Raw genomic sequence first — 21,319 nt, forward strand, 5'->3', positions numbered from 1 at the left:
TCTCCCTCACAGCTACTGCCATTTCTTTAATTATACAAGTAATGAATACTCAACACTGGTCATCAGAATAATTTTAAATGCCTGTGTCACAGGCAGGGTATTATCAAACTCAGAGTGTCAAGGTAAGATTTGTGCATACCTCCATTTGTCCTTTCTCTGTGGCAGTCTGACAGTAAGGAAGCTTAAAGGGTAATACAGCTACAGCAGGGCGTGGAAGGGTGGGAGGAAATCGAGAACCTTTGCAAGGAATACACCTGTCAGGAAAGAAACAGTCTCACCATAAAAACTTTCCAAAATATCATAAAAACTGCTACATTATAAATTTTCCAAAAGTTAGTAACTTGGAATATTATTCTAATAGCTGGCTTAATAATATACAAAAGATTCCTCTTTTAAAAAAGTACTTTAGGCCTGATTAAGTATCAAAATTACCCCTCCACGTACTTCAAGAACTTCAAAAATTCCTCCTCACATCAGCTTTATTAAATGAACAATCACTAATAGTGAAATCAGCTTTTCAGATTTTCCTTAGCAAAATGCCCACTTCCAAAATACAGAAATTGTGCCATAAACACTTGTCATGGGATCCATGTTATAAAACAGATTGCCCTAAGATAAAATGCTGATAAAGCATATTCACTTTCATTCATCAGTTTGAAAACACTTGGTACTGTTGGTAGAAAGTGTCATGTAAGAGAAAAAGAGGGTGAAATGTCCAATAAGTGTTTATTATTAGATATTGGTGAGAGTGAAGCTGAAAATCCATTATTATAAAAAGGTTATACTGTATATCTGCTCTGCTAAATGAAGGGTTGCCTTATGCGGTAATAGTTCAGTTGGCAAGGACTTTTCTGACTAGAATATGTAAGGCACTCATATATACCCATCAGGATGAGTACTAATGCAATTTATGAATTAAAAAGTATCCATTCATCAGAGTGATTTATATATGCAGAATACTCTTTTAATGTATGTACTCCAAATTATTTATAAGAAAAACATAATTGCACACTCTAAGTACTATAGACAAATTTTCTAATTTTCATAAAGTCATTTAAAAAACATAGACCCTTGTTCAATGCTTACTAACAGCCATCCGGTAATACAGCCTTTTAATCAGGGCTTTAAGTTATGACTTTCTTGAAGGAAAATACTAAGTAGAAATCAGGCCCTCAGGTTTAAAATTTTTTTCATAAATATCTTCTAATATTATCAAATGTCCACTAGAATAGTTAAAAAATAAATAAGTGGCATTACCCAGGAATATTACATAGGCTCCCTTTCTAGTAAGATTTAAATACTCCCTTTCCTTCTTTTTGCGACAATATAATAAAAACAAACATGGTTTTAGAGTTCCGATATTTTTAACATAAATCCTCATTTCTTTCTACCTCCTCCCCTTTTATGATTTCACATAAATCAGTGGTTTTCACCACATAGTATGAGGTGGCAATGTGAATACTCAGCGTTTGAAACACCTCTTGTAGCAATTCTGTTATGCACCTATTCACAAAACCATTTTAGTCATGCAAAACGGAAGACAGAACATGTGCATTCAGAAAGGACGAGTGCAATTACATATGCATATATGTACATTAACAGAACTAGGAGGAACGTTGGGAGTAATCTTAATTGCTTTAACATTCTTTTTTCTATAAAGTGACTTAGACTCTCCCGTTTAAAAACATTTTACAACTCTAATACTTTATTTAGTCATAGTAAGCGATTATCATAAAGAAAAATTGATGAGGATTTTACTAATAGTTTTTTTAAAGCCACATTTACATCAAAGCAGAGCATCAATTCACATTTCTTATCCTTTTCTTAGCTTTAAAGACTTGAAGTAAAAAGACCTTTTCTCTGTTGGGTATCTCTTTCATGGAAGAAGAGGAAAAAACAAACTCATTTGACTGCTAATTTGATGGGTTTTGCCTACAATGAATGAGTTTCCTGGAAACTGTGGCTAAACCATTTGGAGGATAAAATGTGAAAAAATAAACCACAGTTTACTAAGGAGACAAAATTACTTCAATTCCTTTCCAAACAAATCACAAAATTTGTTCTCTTATATTAAAGAGTTGAAAAATATCAAACTGGAGAAAACTGGGGCCAATGTCCAGAATAAGTTTCTAAGAGTTAGTGAGTTTTGCTTGTCTTCTGTGTTGCATGGGACTCTTTTCAGTGTTCGAGGGGATTTAACTCTTTTAGAGCACTGACTCAGGAGCAGATAATGATTTTACCAGCCAACTCTTCCAGGCTGCTGGCCCAATTTATCTTCATGTAGCATAGGACATGTAGTCAGTACTTTTAGCAAATGCTTGTTAAATGAACATAACTTGCAAAAAAAAGTCTGTTTTCAAGTGCATTAAATAACTCTTTAGAGTTTTTAAAAACCAAAGAGAATGCCTGATATGAAGTGCCTGCATAAAATATCATTAAATAAATATGTTCTAATATCAAAAAATAAAGCAGAATAAGGTAAAAAACTAAACTAAACTAAAGAGAAAAGGAACATTGATGTTTGTAGACTGCAAATTAGATTGTGGCACGAAAATTAGTAAACTCTCAGTTATGTATTAACCAGTGGTGACAATAAAAAAAAAATCTTCAGAGGAAACCATAAAGACAATTTCTGCTAAACTGAAGTTCATTTCAAACAGAGGTAGGAAATCAGATACGCTACACATCAGTAATTAAAGGCAGGTGTTTTGTACTGATTCAAATGAATTTTTTAAAAATTATTTTTAACAAAATATATTTCCTCACCAAAAAGAAAGCAAAAATACTGCTGAATCTGGGTTAGAAAATGTATTTTAAATGGAAAGATTATAAAAACAGATAATCATTAACCATGAAATACAAGGCTAAATGCCTTAAAGTAGTGACGGTAAGAAAACTACTGTTGTTATTAACAACTGACATTCAATGAACACTCACTAAGGGCCAGGCACTGTTCTAAGTACTACATCACTTCATCTTCACAGTAGTTCTGTGAGATGGGTACTAGCTTCATCCTGGTGTTAGAAATGAGGAAACGAAACAGAGGCACAGAGTGTCTAAATGTCATGGCCAGGGCTACACAGTGAGCATTTCAGCCAGGATACTGCAGCAGGTTCCAGTGCTGGACCATTACGAAATGCTGCCTTTCCAGAGGAGCAAGTGGTTTGCTATCTTTACCACGAACACTGAGAGCAAACGGAAGTGTGAGATTTAAATAAATATAAGAATGAATTTCTTGATAGCAAGGATAATTAAGTCTCATTAAACACAGCAGCAGGCTACTAAAGATGGTTGTACAGTTTTCTTCCCTGGGCTTTCACGGACCTCTCTATCAATAGGAAGGAAATTAATCATCCTCTACATGTGTCTAAATGTAAGGAAAGCTGGTATGAGAAGCACAGTAGGCCATACTGAGAAATGTAACTTCCAATCTTTGAAAAACAGTCTTATTCAAGTTGATTCTTCCAGAATAAAGCCAGGAAAAAATGAAAAACATTCTGATCAATTTATCACAGTATATACAAGTACATATATTTTTCAGCATTATCTTCTCAGTGTTTCAAATGTCAGCAGTATGAGATTCCCCTCAGTAATTCAATTATTCCCCTAGAATAAGCCAGTCCTTAGGGATAAGTTTATTCTTTCAATCTATTTATCAACTCAACTTCCACTGCTCCTGTATTTCAACAGAGAAAATATAGTAATTTTTTTGTTACTAACTAGCTGTGTGATCCCAAGTTACTTAATCTTTTTGGGCCTCAGTTTTCTCACCTGTAAAAATTGGGAAAAAGGACCAGGAGTAAAGGCAGAGCACAGGAACTAGACCAAAAGAAACTGGTGGTTCTCATTTTTTTATCCCTGTAGGGCTGCTGAGCTATTGCAAAGTGACCATGCATTCACACGGGCACCATGAACTGTCTGTAGAATGAATAAAAGAGTTTCCACTTTATGTACTAGAATTTTCACATGCATGTACATGATGTAACTTATAATACAAATTTAGGTTCAAATATAATCTTTACGTCTATAGAAACTTCCTGCTATTATGGATTTTCTCTATCAACTGATACTCACTGTATAAGCTGCTATCATTTGTTGGCCATGAAATGCTTTGACATTTAAAAGGACTCTTATGCTTAAAAATGTCAGGAGCCACTGGCCTAGACAATTTCTAAAATCCTTCCAAGTCTAAAAACTGTAATTTGAAGTCCATTATTTTTTTATCCCATGTTGAAATTTTTTTAATTAATTAATTTATTTATTTATGGCTGTGTTGGGTCTTCGTTACTGCACGCGGGCTTTCTCTAGTTGTGGCAAGCGGGGTCTACTCTTTGTTGTGGTGCACGGGCTTCCCATTGCGGTGGCTTCTCCTGCTGCGGAGCATGGGCTCTAGGCATGCAGGCTTCAGTAGTTGTGGCTCACGGGCTTCAGAGCACAGGCTCAGTAGTTGTGGCACATGGGCTTAGTTGCTCCGTGGCATGTGGGATCTTCCTGGGCCAGGGCTTGAACCCATGTCCCCTGCACTGGCAGGCGGATTCTTAACCACTGAGCCACCAGGGAAGCCCTCCCATGTTGAACTTAAGTTAAATGTTACCAGCTGTAATTATCATGTCTTTTAATGAGAGTTAAAACTCTTCACAGATCTTAACTATAAAGCAAGTAAGAAAAAAAAGCCAGCTGTACAAATTATTAGGGGGTGTAAAAACTGAACTTGATAAAATAGTTTTAATATTAAATGAAAAACCAAAATTATTGGGCTTCCCTGGTGGCGCAGTGGTTGAGAGTCCGCCTGCCGATGCAGGGGACACGGGTTCGTGCCCCGGGCCGGGAAGATCCCACATGCCGTGGAGCGGCTGGGCCCGTGAGCCATGGTCGCTGAGCCTGTGCGTCTGGAGCCTGTGCTCCACAACGGAAGAGGCCACAGCAGTGAGAGGCCCGCGTACCACAAAAAAAAAAAAAAAAAAAAAAAAAAAAAAAAAAAAAAAAAAAAAAAAACCAAAATTATTCATTGCAAATGAATAACTTCACATACTTCCTTAAGATAATAATATTAACAAACAAAATGAATAATCTTACTTGAATAAACATTAGATGGAACAGTAAAAATCTTTCTAGGTTAAAAACTAAACCTCTGATTAAGATAAAATATGAATTCTTTCATTCAAGTTACTAAAAACTTGATTCCTGGAAACAGACATGTAAAAAAATCCCTGAGAACAACCTACACTCTAAGAACTGTTAGAAACAGTTAACTAGGGACTTCCCCGGTGGTGCAGTGGTTAAGAATCTGCTTGCCAACGCAGGGGACACGGGTTTGAGCCCTGGTCCGCGAAGATCCCACATGCTGCAGAGCAACTAAGCCCGTGCACCACAACTGCTGAGCCTATGCTCTAGAGCCCGCAAGCCACAACTACTGAAGCCCGAGTGCCTAGAGCCTGTGCTCCACAACAACAGAAGCCACCACAATGAGAAGCCAGTGAACTGCAACGAAGAGTAGCCCCCGCTTGCCCCAACTAGAGAAAGCCCGTGTGCAGCAACAGAGACCCAACGCAGCCAAAACTTAATTACTTAGAATTTTTAAAAAGTTTAATAAATTCCTTCTGATACTAAATATGTCAATAATGGACTATCTGGAGACTTTGAAAACACATGACATACAGAAATAATAACCAGCAATTCCTCTATGATTTTCTACTAAGTTCAATTTCACATTCTTTAAGAAGACTGTCTTCTCAAACATCCACACTGCCTACCAATGCCTTCAAAAATACCCTCTATCTTGCTTCAAAATCTGCCACCGAAACAGAAGGCATCAGACAAGAATTCCTGTCACCTTTCATCCACTAAATCTATCTGCATTTGCACCTATCTTCTTCCCTCTCATTACACCTGATAAAATATCTTTTAAAAAATCATGTAGGGCTTCCCTGGTGGCGCAGTGGTTGAGAGTCAGCCTGCCGATGCAGGGGACATGGGTTCATGCCCCGGACCGGGAGGATCCCACATGCCGCAGAGCGGCTGGGCCCGTGAGCCATGGCCGCTGAGCCTGCGCGTCCAGAGCCTGTGCTCCATGACAGGAGAGGCCACAACAATGAGAGGCCCGCGTACAACAACAACAACAAAAAAAATCATGTATATATACCACAACTTCTTTATCCATTCAGCAGTTGATGGACACTTAGGTTGCTTCCATAACTTGACAACTGTAAATAACGCTGCTACGAACACGGGGATGCATGAATCTTCTCCACTTAGTGTTTTTGGTTTTCTTCAGATATATACCCAGCAGTGGAATTTCTGGGTCATTTCTGGGTTTATTTTTAGCTTTTTAAGAAACTTCCATACTGTTCTCCACAGTGGCTGTACCAATTTACATTCCCAACAACAGTATATGTGGGTTCCCTTTTCTCCACACCCTTGCCAACATTTATTATATGTGTTCTTTTCCATGGATTATACTTCAAATAGCAAGTACTAGTTTTTCAGCAGGATAAATCCTAAAGACAGATTCACTGGGTCAAAGGGCATATGCATTTCTAATTCTGATAGTTCTTGACAAATTGCTTTCCACAGGGATTGTGACCAACTTACACTCCCGTCAGCAATACATAAACATGGTTATTTCCCCACAGCCTCACCAGCTAAGAGTGTTATCAAATTTTCAGATTTTTCTAATTTAATAGGTAAAAAGAGAAATCTCTTTTTAGTTCTGATTTGTGTTTAATCTTACTTCAAGTGACATCAATCATCTTTTCATATATTTGAAAGCCATTTTAATTTCCCTTTCTGATTATTGCTTCTTGAAATAGTCTCCACTTACAGTTTCTATGACATGACCCTCTTCAGGCAATTTTTCTCTTAATTGCTTAGCTAATCTTCCTTTTTCTCATTCAAAAGCTTCTACTCCAATAACTGACCTCTAAATGCTGGAATTTCTTTGGGGTTGGACTGATACCTTTTGTCTCTTTCTTCTCATTTATTACTATAACTTTATATACCTTCTATAATCTGATGATTCCCAAATGTATATAACCAGCCAAAATTTCTGAGTTTGAATCATATATTCCAATACCTTCCTTTTTTTTTTTTAAAGTTAAGCATTTTCTCTCTCTTTTTTTTTTTAATTAATTAATTTATCTTTGGCCATTTTGGGTCTTTGTTGCTGCGAGCGGGCTTTTCTCTGGTTGCGGTGAGCGAGGTCTACTCTTCATTGTGGTGCGCAGGCTTCTCATTGCGGAGGCTTCTCTTGTTGCAGAGCACGGGCTCTAGGTGCGTGGGCTTCAGTAGTTGTGGCATGCAGGCTCAATAGTTGTAGCTGGCGGGCTCTAGAGCACAGGCTCAGTAGTTGCGGCACACGGGCTTAGTTGCTCTGTGGCATGTGGGATCTTCCCAGACCAGGGCCCAAACTCATGTCTCCTGCATTGGAAGGTGGATTCTTAACCACTGCTTCACCAGGGAAGCCCCCAACACCTTCTTGATATCTTCCTTTGGATATTGTGCAGGCTTAACACACCCAAGAAAGTATTCATTTTTATCTTCCTTATTTCTATAAATGGTACAACTATTTATCTAGTAGCTTTAACTAGAAATGTAGGTGTCATTGATTCTTCTCATTCCCAACCCCCAAACTACCAGCAAATCCTGTTTCTATCTTGAACCTGCTTCCCTTCATTTCCACTGCCCCACACTAGTTCCAGCCTACTCTGAATGATAGAGTAAGTCCTAATCCTTGTGACAACTAAAAACAATACCCCACATTTCCAAACATCCCCAGAAGAGTGGAGAAATCCCTGGTTGAAAAATTGGTCTCCCTGCTTCCAGTCCTACCCTTGCCAATCCATTTACCACATACATTTGTCTTTTTATAGTATAAATCAGATTATATCATTCCCTTGGATAAAACCCTTGAATGACTTCTTGTTATACTTCAAAGAAAATCCAAACTTCTCTATCATGGCCTATAATGCAGCCTATGTCTAACTTACTGATACCAACTTGGATTTATATTCCCTGCTACCCCTTGCTTCTTTGTACTCCAGCCATGTTTACATCCTTTTAATTCCTCAAACACACCAAGTTCTTTCTGACCTCACAGTCTTTGTACATGCTGTTTACCCTTCATGGATTGCTTTTCAATCCATTCTTCCATAACAGACCCCCTTGGCCTCCAGGTCTCATTCTAAGTACTACCTCCATTAAGAGTCTTCTATGACTGGGACTTCCCTGGTGGCGCAGTGGTTAAGAATCCGCCTGCCAACGAAGGGAGGACGGGTTCGAGCCCTGGTCCAGAAAGATCTCACATGCTGCGGAGCAACTAAGCCCGTGCGCTATAACTACTGAGCCTGCGCTCTAGAGCCCGCGAGCCAGAACTACTGAGCCATGTGCCACAACTACTGAGCCCGCAAGCCTAGAGCCTGTGCACCACAACGAAGTGTAGCCTCCACTTACTACAACTAGAGAAAGCTCGTGCGCAGCAACAAGGATCCAATGCAGCCAAAAATAAATAAATAAATACATAAATTTCTTTAAAAAAAAAGAATCTTCTATGACCATACTATCTAGAAAATGCTCTTCTGTTATTCTTCATCATGGGTCTGCTCAGATTAACGGGTAGTATTTATTCTAAGTAGTAATTAATATTTAGTTGTTTCTGTTATCTGTCTCCCCAATCAGACTATAAGCTCCATGAAAGCAGAGACTTCTTTGTTCACCAAGTATCTGTACAATGTCACTGACAGTCTTTCAGACCAAGAAGATATCTGGTGTCAAAAAAGAGGTAAATACTCAACACAATACTGAATAGAGACTATATGTACTGAGAATTCTACACTTGCAGTCAACTACTAAATTTCTACTAGCCCACTCCCCTATAACAACAATTAAGCTAAAAATCTCAAAAAGCAACTAAATTATATATTCAATTCTAAATCAAAGTTTAAAATAAAAGCCTATAATAAAAGATGAAATGTGATGTTTACCCAAAACTCCCCTCCCTATCTGGCTGAAATAATGCTAGTCACACTAATAAACTTGTTTTCTTTTTTTTAGGCCATGCAGCTCGGCTTGCGGGATCTTAGTTCTCCGACCAGGGATTAAAACCATGCCCCCTGCAGTGGAAGCGCAGAGTCCTAACCACTGGACCTCCAGGGAATTCCCTTAGTTTCTATTTTGCTCAATAGGTTCCAAGTCAAGCAACTGGCTGAAAACTTCAAAGTGAATGTAAACAAATTCCTAATTTAGTGAATATGGAAAGCAAGTAAATGAGCTAAGGTTAAAGATTTTAAAAATACCTTTAAAGATAAGCATAATAAAGAATTTCAAAGTACTTTTTAAAAGAGTCAACTAAGCATTTTCTAATAGCCCACCTCAGTTGCTGGGGATTTTCATGGATACCAACCACCCAGTAGTGATCAGATTTTCCTTTGCAGTGCTCTCTTGTGTTACATACAGGAGTCCATGTATGACCAAGTCCTCTGTTAAGCATTCGAACAATGCCTTCTGAATCCACATTAAATGGGGTACCTATATACCAAAAGAAAAACAAATCACCTGGAAACATAGCTACATATTTGTTAAATAAATCCTTTTTCAAATACACACACCAATCAATCAACTTTCAATTCAAAAGCAAAACAAAAAACAAAAACAAACAAACAAAAAAAAACCTCCGCCAAACCCAAAAGGCAAATAATCCAAGATTATTTCCCATAAAATTTCACTAACCACATAGAGTAAGACCTAACTGAATCAAAGGAAAAAAAAAATTGCATGTGATGTGACTAAAATTTATTCCAAAAAAAGAGGAAAAAAAACCCTGATCAATTCAGTGAAAACTATGCCACCTGCTGGAATACAGCAGTTTTTCAAAGCCAATTTCAGTAAAGAAGTTAAAATTGAATCTGAAGTTTCCTTGGTCAAGAGAGACTTGGAAAAATGAGGAGAACCTAATGCAAGGTGATGATGTAGAGAAATCTGTCTTTAGTACTCTTCTTCCTCCCCCATCTCTTGGCCTTGTCACTGTTTTGTTCCCCAACAGTTCCCCACTGTTCTGCTCCTAGACTTACCTAGGAAACAAGTAAGCATCCCTGTTTCCCACCTACTCTGCTCCCATTTCAGGAAGAACATGGCAAATTCCCTAATTACCCTTTTTTTATCTGTGACTTCACACCCCTCTTACTCTGCAAACAGCAGTTTTCTCAGGGTCTAGATCTGATTGGTAACTGGGAGAAAAAAATAAAGCTATATGAATGGAAGTTAGTAATGGTCACATTATTAAAGCATAAGTGACTGGGCCTCCCTGGTGGCGCAGTGGTTGAGAGTCCGCCTGCTGATGCAGGGGATACGGGTTCGTGCCCCGGTCTGGGAGGATCCCATATGCCGCGGAGCGGCTGGGCCCGTGAGCCATGGCCGCTGAGCCTGCGCATCCAGAGCCTGTGCTCCGCAACGGGAGAGGCCACAACAGTGAGAGGCCCGCGTACCGCAAAAAAAAAAAAAAAAAAAAAAAAAAAAGCATAAGTGACTAATTAATATCCCAATAGAAAACACATCCAGAAATGGTTGGGTTTTTTTTAAAGACAAACTAGAGTTTCCAATGATGTAATTAAAGGGCATGAATCTCCAATAATAGAAATATTTAAGCCAGAAGACAGGGTTAACAAGTGCCTTAAAATAAGGTACTCCTCAGTGTCCTTCAAATCATCTGTCATAACCCACTGTTAGTGAGTCTACAACAGCACACTGTTCAACAGAAATATCATGTGGGCCACAAATGTAATTTTTGATTTCCTCCTGCCACATGACAAAAGGGGGAAAAAAAGTGAAGTTAATTTTAACAATATATTTTATTAAATCCAATATATCCAAAATATTATCATTTTAACATGTAATCAATGTAAAAGAATTATAGAAATTTTTTACACTTTTTAAATTTCATACTAAGCCTTCAAAATTTGGAGAGTATTTTATAGTTATAGCACATCTCAACTCAAATTAGCCCCTTTTCAAGTGCTCTATATATAGCCACATGTGGTTAGTGGTTACTATAGTGGAAATCAGTAGAAAATTCCTGATTTTCACGTAGAATCTGCTAAAAAAGCCAAAACTTGAACAGTGATTTGTATCTCCTTTTTGCTAGCTAATAAACTTTCAGAAAAACTTATTTCCCTCTTTGTAAGTGTTCTAATCAGAATTCTGATGAAGAAGAGATCTTGTACATAAAACAGTGGCTACCTCGCCTGGAAATTCCAGTTTCCAGTTCGGCCAATATATTAAAATAAATTTAAACATAAAATATAGACAATTTATCTTTAAGCAAATTAATTAGGAATAAATAATGAAGCAATTTTCTTCTTGAAAAATGACTTAAATATAAATGAATTTATCTTGCCTTCAGCTGAAAAGCCAAGCCATACAAGGTAGGATTTCCTTGTAAGAGGAAGAGGATCACCATGTAAAATTTGTTTTTTCTTTTTCCCCAGCTCTAGCAGTTGAACTCCAAGGCACTGATCCCCATCAAATCCTGTACCTAGTGAGAAAATGTAAATATAAATCAGGTATCAAAGGTTATTTAGCTATGATGTAGTCTAAATTATTTTCTCTGAATTGAATTTTATTTTGTGATAAATTCCTAAGTTAGCAGTACTTTTTATAGATAAGCCACTTACCTGAGGCACCATTCAGGGATTAGAAGCAGAACAGTATGTTACATGGACTATTTATATAAAGTGTTTATAAGTGGTAATTCATTCACTCAAGAAGTATTTAAAGAGAGCTTACTTTGTACCAGGTACTGAGGCTACAATGGTAAACAAGACAAAGTCAGTGTTCTCATGAAACTCATATTCAGGTAGGAGAGGAAAAACTAATTTAAAAAGAAAGAAAATACTAAGTGTCATTATCAAAGATTAAAATACTAATGTGATACAGAGTGTCAGACTGAGTGGCTACTTTAGATTGGACAGACAAAAGTGGCCTTTTGAGAAAGTGAAATTTAAACTGAGATATGATTTGCAAGTTAGAGTCAGCCATCCAAACGATAGGGGGAGGAGCACTACAGTAGACAGAGAAAAGCTAATGAAAAGGGCCTAAGCTGGGAACAAGTTTGGTGAGTTTGAAGAACACAAAGAAGCCAGTAGGGCCAGAACCAGTAACAAGAAAAAAAGTGGTAAGAGATGAGGTTGAAGAGGCAGGCAAAGGTCAGATCATGTAGGACCTTGCCACCTGGGATAACAAGTTTGATTTTTATTCCAAAGCAATAGGAAGACATCAGAGGATTCTGAGCAGAAGAGGAAAGTGATTGGATTTATGTTTTTAAAAAGTCACCTAGGGGGCTTCCCTGGTGGCGCAGTGGTGGAGAGTCCGCCTGCCGATGCGGGGGATGCAGGTTCGTGCCCCGGTCTGGGAAGATCCCACATGCCGCGGAGCGGCTGGGCCCGTGAGCCATGGCCGCTGAGCCTGCGCGTCCAGAGCCTGTGCTCCGTAACGGGAGAGGCCACAGCAGCGAGAGGCCCACGTACCGCAAAAAAAAAAAAAAAAAAAAAAAAAAAAGTCACCTAGGCTGCTATGTGGAGAATGGATTGTGGCAGGCAAGAATTGAAGCTGAAAAGCTAGTTAGGAGGTTATTCCAACAGTCCAAGAGATGATGTCTGGGTTGCACCAGGGTTTTAGTGGAGATAAAAAGAGACAGATGTACAATGCGTTGTGTGAACTGACATGATAATGACTTTGCTGACAGAGTGATGTGGGGACGTGAGGGAAAAAGAGGATAACTCTTAACATTTCTGGCTTGAGTAGCTAGATTGATAGTATGACGTTTACTGAAATGGAAAAACTAAGAAGCAAGTTTGGAGGGAAAAAGAAAGCCCAGAGGCTTTATTGTGACCAAGTTAAGTATGAGATAAATATCAAAACTCTACATAGAGATTTCAAGTCGGCAATTGGATATGTAAGTCTGGAGACACAAGGAGTGGGTAGGGCTGGTGATACTAATGTAGAAGTCATGAACATATAGATGTATTAAAGCCATGGGTGTTAATGAGATATCCCAAAGTAGTTTCTCAAACTGCATTTTTTGACCTGTGAGTCATGAAATCAATCCAGAGTTACAACCAGAATTTAAAGAAAAATGAAATCAAAGAGTAAATATTGTCCATGAGACTTTCATTCTAGTTATATCTGCAGGTATGTATAGAATAGCAACATAGAATATATTTCTCACTAGGGCTAAGCAGTCGAAAGACTAATAGCTCCTGACCTAGTGAAAGGAAGAGAAGGGGGCTGTGACTGCGCCCTGGAGTACTCCAGCTAAGAGGGGGGCATAGGAATAGGAGCCAGCAAAGGAGCTGAAAGAGTTATCAGCTCCTAAGGAAAAAAAATGGGAGAGTGACGTCACAGAAGCCAAGAGAAGAAAGTATTTCTGGTGGAATTGTTTAAATAAATAAGCATAAAAAGATCATCGGTAACCTTAATAAAACCAGCCTTAGCACAGCGATGGGGACTGAGGACAGAATATGAAGTGAGGAAAAGGAGGCAACAACTTTTTAAGTCACATTCAAAGTTGCTTTGGTCCTTCACACAAGGAGTTAGTTTACTTTTTGAGGCATTTAAACTCGGATAATTCTTATAAGATATAGACATGGAAGCAATTAACCAAACTCTACCTTAGAATTCTTTCTATAGTACAGTTTTTCTATAAATAAAATGTTTTCATTTTCATTGCTATTAGTGAATACAACAAAATTCTGTACAAAGATTATACTGATTCAAATACTAAAATAAATGCAAAAGGAGATACAATCCAAAACAGAGAGAAAAAAAGCTTAAGTAATTTCCACTTTACTTCAGGTCATGGTAAAACTATAAAATAATAGAAAAAATCTACCTCTGTGATAAACAATGACAAGCTGTTCTCCATGTCCTGCCACTGACACAACAGGCCCAGGGAGACTGAAGACCTCTTTCTGAACACCTCCAATGGTAAACAAGCGAAGGAGCAAGGCGCTAGTGGCAGCAGCAGCCCATCCCTGACCAAGACATATGGCTTCAATATTTTCATTCTGAGGCATGTCTACTATCCACTCTTTGCTTGAATCCCATGAACTGAAGTGCAGGCAGTGAAGCTTGCTAAAAATTAAAACAAGACAGAAACAATCAAACTTTCACATTTGACATTTTTTACATATATATAACTAATCATTACACCCAGTAACAATCAAATAGTTTATTTTTCTATTACACACAAATAAGACAAAAACGGCTTTAAGAAAGTAATTATGAAATATCCTTAAAATGAACTATGTTAAAACCATTAATAGTCATGTTACTGAAGAATATTTAAAGATACGGGAAAATGCTCACAATATAATGTTAAATGAAAAAAAGCAGGATAAAATCAGCAGAGTGTCATCCTAGGCTGCAAATACACACAAAAATCACAACCAAATTTTTAAAAAGGAAGAAAGCATCAAAATGTTAGGCAAGAGTCCTCTCATTGCAAAAATAAAAAGAAAATTCAATATGGGAGAACAAAGAGAAAAAGAAAAAAAAAATCATAATCCCACCAGCAAGATTACCAACCACTGCTAACAATCTGATTTGTGTTTCCAGTCTTTTTTCTTTGCATATTTACATACATGCAAGTTATTATGAAATTTAAGCTTCAAAACGTAGATACCATAGCATTTAGAATCAGAGGCACTACTGACTTCCTAAACAGTAATTTTAAATTCAAATTTAAAATAAAGGGAGATGAGGGACTTCCTTGGTGGTCCAGTGGGTAAGACTCCACACTCCCAATGCAGGGGGCTCGGGTTCCATCCCTGGTTGGGTAACTAGATCCGGCATGCATGCCACAACTAAGAAGTCCACATGCTGCAACTAAAAGATCCCGCATGCCGCAACAAAGACCCAGTGCAGCCAAAATAAATAAATAAATAAATAAATAAATAATAAAATAAAGGGGGATGGGAATTCCCTAGCGGTACAGTGGTTAAGATTCCGCTTTTTCACTACCGAGGATGCGGGTCAATCCCTGGTCAGGGAACTAATATCCCCAAGCCACGCAGCTCAGCCAGAAAAAAAAAGGGGGGGGGGTGGACCTAGACATTATCATGTTAATTGAAGTAAATCAGAAAGAGAAAGACAAATATCATATGATATCACTTATATGTGGAATCTAAAATACGACACAAATGAACATATCCAAGAAACAGAAACAGACTCACAGACATAGAGAACAGACTTGTGGTTGCCAAGCAGGAGGGTGGGTGGGGGAGGTAAGGATTGGGAGTTTGGGATTAGCAGATGCAAATTAGAATATATAGGATGGATAAACAGCAAGGTCCTACTGTATAGCAGAGGGACCTATATTCAATATCCAGTGATAAACCATCATGGAAAAGAATATGAAAAAGAATATATATAACTGAATCAATTCGCTGTACAGCAGTAATTAACACAATATTGTAAATCAACTACACTTCAATATTTAAAAAATAAAATAAAATAAATAAAAGGATAACATTGTATATGACTCTGAAATAATATATCTAGGAAAACAAAGAGAAGAACAATGATCAAACAGGAAATCATAACAATCTTAACAATCCGAAATCAAAGTTGCACATGGAACCAAGGGGGAAGGGGGATGTGGGGGGATGGATTGGGAGTCTGGGGTTAGTAGATGCAAACTATTATACACAGAATTGGATAAACACTGAGGTCCAACTGTATAGCACAGAAAACTATATTCAATATCCTGTGATAAATCATAATGGAAAAGAATATAAAAAAGAATGTATACATATGTATAGCTAAATCACTTTGCTATACAGCAGAAACTAACATAACATTGTAAAACAACTATACTTCAATTTTAAAAAATTGCCATGGAAATAAATGTTCTAATTATGTAAAATATTCTGAGTTAGAGACACTGAGTCAACAGTGATTATTTTAGTAAACTGATTTAATACAATAATAAAGTATTGGGTTTCCCTGGTGGTGAGTGGTTGAGAGTCCGCCTGCCGATGCAGGGGACACGGGTTCGTGCCCCAGTCCGGGAAGATCCCACATGCCGCGGAGCGGCTAGGCCCATGAGCCATGGCCGCTGAGCCTGCACATCCGCCGCAATGGGAGAGGCCACAACAGTGAGAGGCCCGCGTACCGCAAAAAAAAAAATTAAAAAAAATAAAGTATTGAGTTGATTTTACAATGTGTAAATTAGGAAACCAATTAAAATATTAAAATGACCCAATTTGGTGTTTCTCAGGCTTTAATGCATACTCTATCACCTGAGGATCTTGTTAAAATGCAGATTCTGACTCAGAAGGTCTGGGTTTGGGTCTGTGATTCTGTGTTTTCAACATGCTCCCACGTGACCCATGCCCCTAGTTTGTGGACCATAATTTGAGCAGCGAGGAACTAATGTATCCAGTCAGAAGGATTTTATTCAAATCATCTGGGAGTTAAATCTATGATCAAGTGTATAAGCATTATGATCAGCTGAAAAAATTAACAGGGCAAGCTGGCTGAAATAACAAAGCTGAATAAAATATTTTTTCTTCTTTAAAAAAAATACAGATTCTGCATCCACTGCTTTTCCATCATAATTTTCTTGTCTCTATATCTACCTACCTATCTAGCAACCAACCAATATATCTAAGTTAAAGTCTAAAGTTTTTTAAGTTAAAAAGTCAAAATGACAAATAATACTAATAACATTTTTAGTGTGTTTTTCCTTTTTTTTTTTTTTAAAGAGAAGTTTCAAATCTAATCTATAGTGACAAAACCCAAATCAGTAGTTGTCCAAGGCTGGGATTAGATTAACTGTTAATTGTTAACAGTAGTTATATCTGAGAGTAGAATTCTGGGGGGAATTTTCATTTTCTAAAAATTCTGTACTACTTAAGCTTGCTGGTTTACAATTAATCCGTGTATTACTCTTATGTAAGAAGGGGACAAATAAGCAAAAACAGACATATGTTCTGAGGTATTACGGGTGTGCTGCTATTTGTACTAAACTCTTCCTTCTGAAATTCCATACTATAAAAGACATAATTTTGTTTTTTGTCTTATAAACTTTTTGTACTGAATTTCAACGTTTTTAGTACAACAGGTTCAACAGTAACAAATTCTTCCTAATAATCTTGAATTTACCTTGCTAGTTCATCAGTGCTTTCACATGCCAACAAAACAGCTTCATGGGAAAGATCTGCTACTGTATAATTCAAAGTGTTTGATAAGTGTGTTGCATGGTGTATGGAGGTATCATGGAACTCCACATCTATGGCATTGTCTTGCTCATCATTATAGCAGCGAATAATTCCAATAGAGTTCCACACCTACAAACATGTAAGGTTAAATACAAGTCTGAGAAAGAGTAAAGTTCTTAGAATCAATAGACTAAAATAGTACAAATTAACAAATAATGTAGTCTATATCAGGGATTAAGTTATGGGAGCAACCACAGCTTATTTACCTCTAAATAGTTTCAGGTAACAGTAGTAACATCGGAGCAACAATCACTAATTATTCTTTTCCTCATGAGAAGAAGGTACATATATACTTATTTATTAGCAAATGGAATATTTTACCTAATATTTTTAAAAATTATATTACTGTCATAAAAAAATACTTTACAATTCACCTTTGGACAACCGAACCATTAAATTCGTCAAACAAAACATTTCAAAAATGTATTTACTTACAAATATGACTGCATATTTCTTTTGGTCCAACTAACTGGTTTATAGTTATGGCATATATACATTTTAAGGCAGCACAGGACTTCCCTCGTGGCTCAGTGGTTAAGAATCTGCCTGCCAATGCAGGGGACATGGGTTCGAGCCCTGGTCTGGGAAGATAGCACATGCCACGGAGCGACTAAGTCCGTGTGCCACAACTACTGAGCCCACGTGCCACAACTACTGAAGCCCACACACCCTAAAGCCTGTGCACTGCAACTACTGAGCCCACGCGTGGCAACTACTGAAGCCCACGTGCTCTAGGGCTCATGTGCTGCAACTACTGAGCCTGCATGCCTAGAGTCTGTGCTCTGCAACAAGAGAAGCCACCGCAGTGAGAAGCCCGCGCACTGCAACAAAAGAGTAGCCCCCATTCGCTGTATCTAGAGAAAGCCTGCTCGCAGCAGCAAAGACCCAACACAGCCAAAACTAAATAAAAATCACGCACACACACACACACACACACACAACAGGAATTTAAAAAAAAAAAAGGCAGCATAAATTGATACCATTTGGAAAACTTGTCTTCCACTCACGTACACTATAGGCTCACACTAGGCAGGGTAGGCCCTAGTGTTTCCTTTCCCCTACCACAAATACAACTATAAAGTATTTGACAATATTCAAAAATTAAGATCTATTACTTGATGATGATTACTGATGGCAATAAAAAGGTTTTTTTTTTTTAAAATAAAACATCACCTTTAATATTTATCTACAAATTTATGCCAGGACCATACCATTTAAAAAGGACAACTGTCAAAGTCCTCAGTGGAAAACCTCAAGTAATCAACAAATAAAAATATTAAACTTTTTTAGCTCTCAAACTTAAGACAAAAAGTTAATATAGTCATTCATCCAAAAATATATATTGAATGCCTATTGTGCCATACCTTGTTCTAAGTGCTATCAGTAAACAAAACAGAAAAATCTCTGTGCCTCTGGAGAATATATTCCATTGGCATGGGGAAAGAGGCAGATAGCTTTTTTTTTCATAGCACCTATCACCTTCTGATAGTATACCATACCAGTGGTTGCTTTCTAAAAAACACCTTCTAACTAGTGTTCTGGAATCAGTACAATCTCCTATATAAAAACTAATATGAGAAGTAAAGTTTGGAAGTATAGCCAAGAGGTACTGCAAGATATACAGTCACATTTATTATGTTCATTATATGCCATTTTGCAAAGCAGAATTTTATTTAACACAATATTCAATAATAAGGTTGAAATAAGATTAAAACTGTGAGTTAACCATAAAATAAATCAAGCACAAAATTATAATCAACCAAAGTGTTCCAGGCCAGTTAACCAAGGTTTTTAAAAAATATTTTTACCAAACAAAATTAACTACAGTGAGATAAAATGCTTAAAAGTGAGATAAGACTATTTTAAAGTTACATGTAGATGCAAGGCTTACCATGAATCTGTGAGTGAGATGCAAGGGTGTAGAACCTGACTGGAATGGCTTTTGCCGGGGCGTTGGCATAGGACCATCATAAAATGGCCTTTGGGATGTTACAACTGGTAGATTGTGAATGCTGCCTGCCTGATCATCCTCCTCCTCTTCTTTGAGAAAACTAGAACCAGTTTTTATCATTGTAACATCTAGAAAACAAAGAATTATAATTAGAGAATCATAAATACCTATTACCTTGAAAAAGAAAAGCATTATGAAATCTAATAACCTTGTTCATTCATATTTAGTAATACTAACATTTTAATACTATTTGCCTCTTTCACTGTGTTAACATCTGCAGTGATAATTCAAAAGCAATGGAGGGTAAAACTGCTGGTACCTTAGCATGAATCAAAGCAGTGGCACCAATCTGTATTAGTAGTCAGTGTATTGTTAACCAATTGCAGTAAAAATATTAATTTTATTAAATCTTGATCTTTGCATAGATTTTTTTAAAAATGTTCTCTGTGTTAAAATGGGAAGTGTGCATAAAGAATTGTGATGGGGGATTTCCCTGGTGGTCTAGTGGTTAAGACTCTGCTTCCAATGCAGGGGTTGTAGGTTCAATCCCTAGTCAGGGAACTAGATCCCACATGCTGCGCAGCATGGTCAAAAATTTAAAAAAAAAACATGCTGCGTAGTGCGGCCAAAAAATTAAAATAAAAAAAAAAGAACTGTGATGGTTGTCTAAAAAAAAAAAGCAATTCTGCAATTGACTTGTAAGCTGAACTAGCTAATTTTTTCATGTAACACCATTTTTATTGGAAATACCAGATAAACTATGGTTTATCAAGTATGTGGCAAACATTTTCTTAAAAATGAAGTGAGCTGGTCATTTAAGAAAAATAACTGACAGAATTTGTGGTCAATGATAAAATTGGAGCTTTCAAGCGAAAATCAGAATAGTGAAAAAACGTGTATCTGCCACCATGAGCTTGACTGCTTTGTAATATTTAAAAACTTCTGATGAGATTGGCGATGATACTAACAAATATTATTCTAGATAACGTGTCAATATTAGGAAGGTCTGCAAAGCTCAGGAAACAGTATTTTCCAAATTACCAATGCATAGGTGAAAAAATCAAACATGATAAAAGATCCATTCAAGGGCTTCCCTGGTGGCGCAGTGGTTGAGAGTCCGCCTGCCGATTCAGGGGACACGGGTTCGCGCCCCGGTCCAGGAAGATCCCACATGCTGCAGAAGAGCTGGGCCCGTGAGCCATGGCCGCTGAGCCTGTGCATCGGGAGCCTGTGCTCCGCAACGGGAGAGGCCACAGCAGTGAGAGGCCCGCGTACCACCAAAAAAAAAAAAAAAAAAAAAAATCCATTCAAGTTAGACCAATGGATTTTAATGTAATAATAGAGTTGAAAAGTTCACCAAAAAGTTTTCAGATTCCACATTGCAAGTAATCTTTAAGAAATAATCATTTGTTGCGTTTTGGTGCAACATCAAAGAAGAATATCTGCCATTCTTTCAATAGGCTATTAAAATACTTCTCCTTTTTCAAACTACATATTGTGTGAGGCTAAATTTTTTTCACATACTTCAAACAAAAACAAATATATGGCAGTAGACTGAATCCTGAAGCACATGAAAGAATCCAGCTGTCTTCTATGCTAAGATCTGCAAAAGGGTAAAATAATATCATTTTTCTAGAGTTGTTTTATTTTCATTAAAAAATGTTATTTACATTTACATATAATGAGTTTATTAATGTTACTTTAAAATGAATATTTTAAAAATTTCTCAGTTTTAATTTCTAACATAGTAAATAACAATAAATATAACTCCACAAACAATTTTCTTTGGGGTCCTCAAAAAATTTTAGGAATGTAATGAGCTCCTGAAACCAAACATTTGAGGAGTGCTATCCTATAAACCCTATATGCTTTAAATGAAGCACAACTTATCACTGTACACTGGCATTTCACTTGGTAATGTTCAAATGTGCTAATTTTAGCATATAAGTTGTAATAGTCACTTTATTTAAAGGTTTTTCATTACAATCCCAATATCTTTAACAGATACCAAACTATTCAGGTTACCTATTTCTTTTTGTTTAAAAATTTTTAATATTTATTTATTTATTTAATTGGCTGCACCGGGTCTTAGTTGCCA

At 37.2% G+C, this 21,319-nt stretch overlaps 1 protein-coding gene across 1 annotated transcript in view; it reads right to left on the bottom strand.

The window, feature by feature from the left end:
- The window catches only part of WDHD1 (WD repeat and HMG-box DNA binding protein 1), a gene marked incomplete at both ends in the record, with an annotated part of 59,183 nt that overhangs the window by 12,425 nt on the left and 25,439 nt on the right, over positions 1–21,319 (bottom strand). The window contains 6 exons of the mRNA XM_079700646.1: positions 140–254; positions 9,366–9,522; positions 11,387–11,524; positions 13,880–14,121; positions 17,155–17,339; positions 19,162–19,349. Coding sequence (XP_079556772.1) covers positions 140–254; positions 9,366–9,522; positions 11,387–11,524; positions 13,880–14,121; positions 17,155–17,339; positions 19,162–19,349 — 1,025 coding nt within the window. The remainder of the gene's footprint in view (positions 1–139; positions 255–9,365; positions 9,523–11,386; positions 11,525–13,879; positions 14,122–17,154; positions 17,340–19,161; positions 19,350–21,319) is intronic.

Source organism: Hyperoodon ampullatus, assembly GCF_949752795.1.
Source record: "Hyperoodon ampullatus genome assembly, chromosome: 3".
Taxonomy (NCBI): Eukaryota; Metazoa; Chordata; class Mammalia; order Artiodactyla; family Ziphiidae; genus Hyperoodon; species Hyperoodon ampullatus.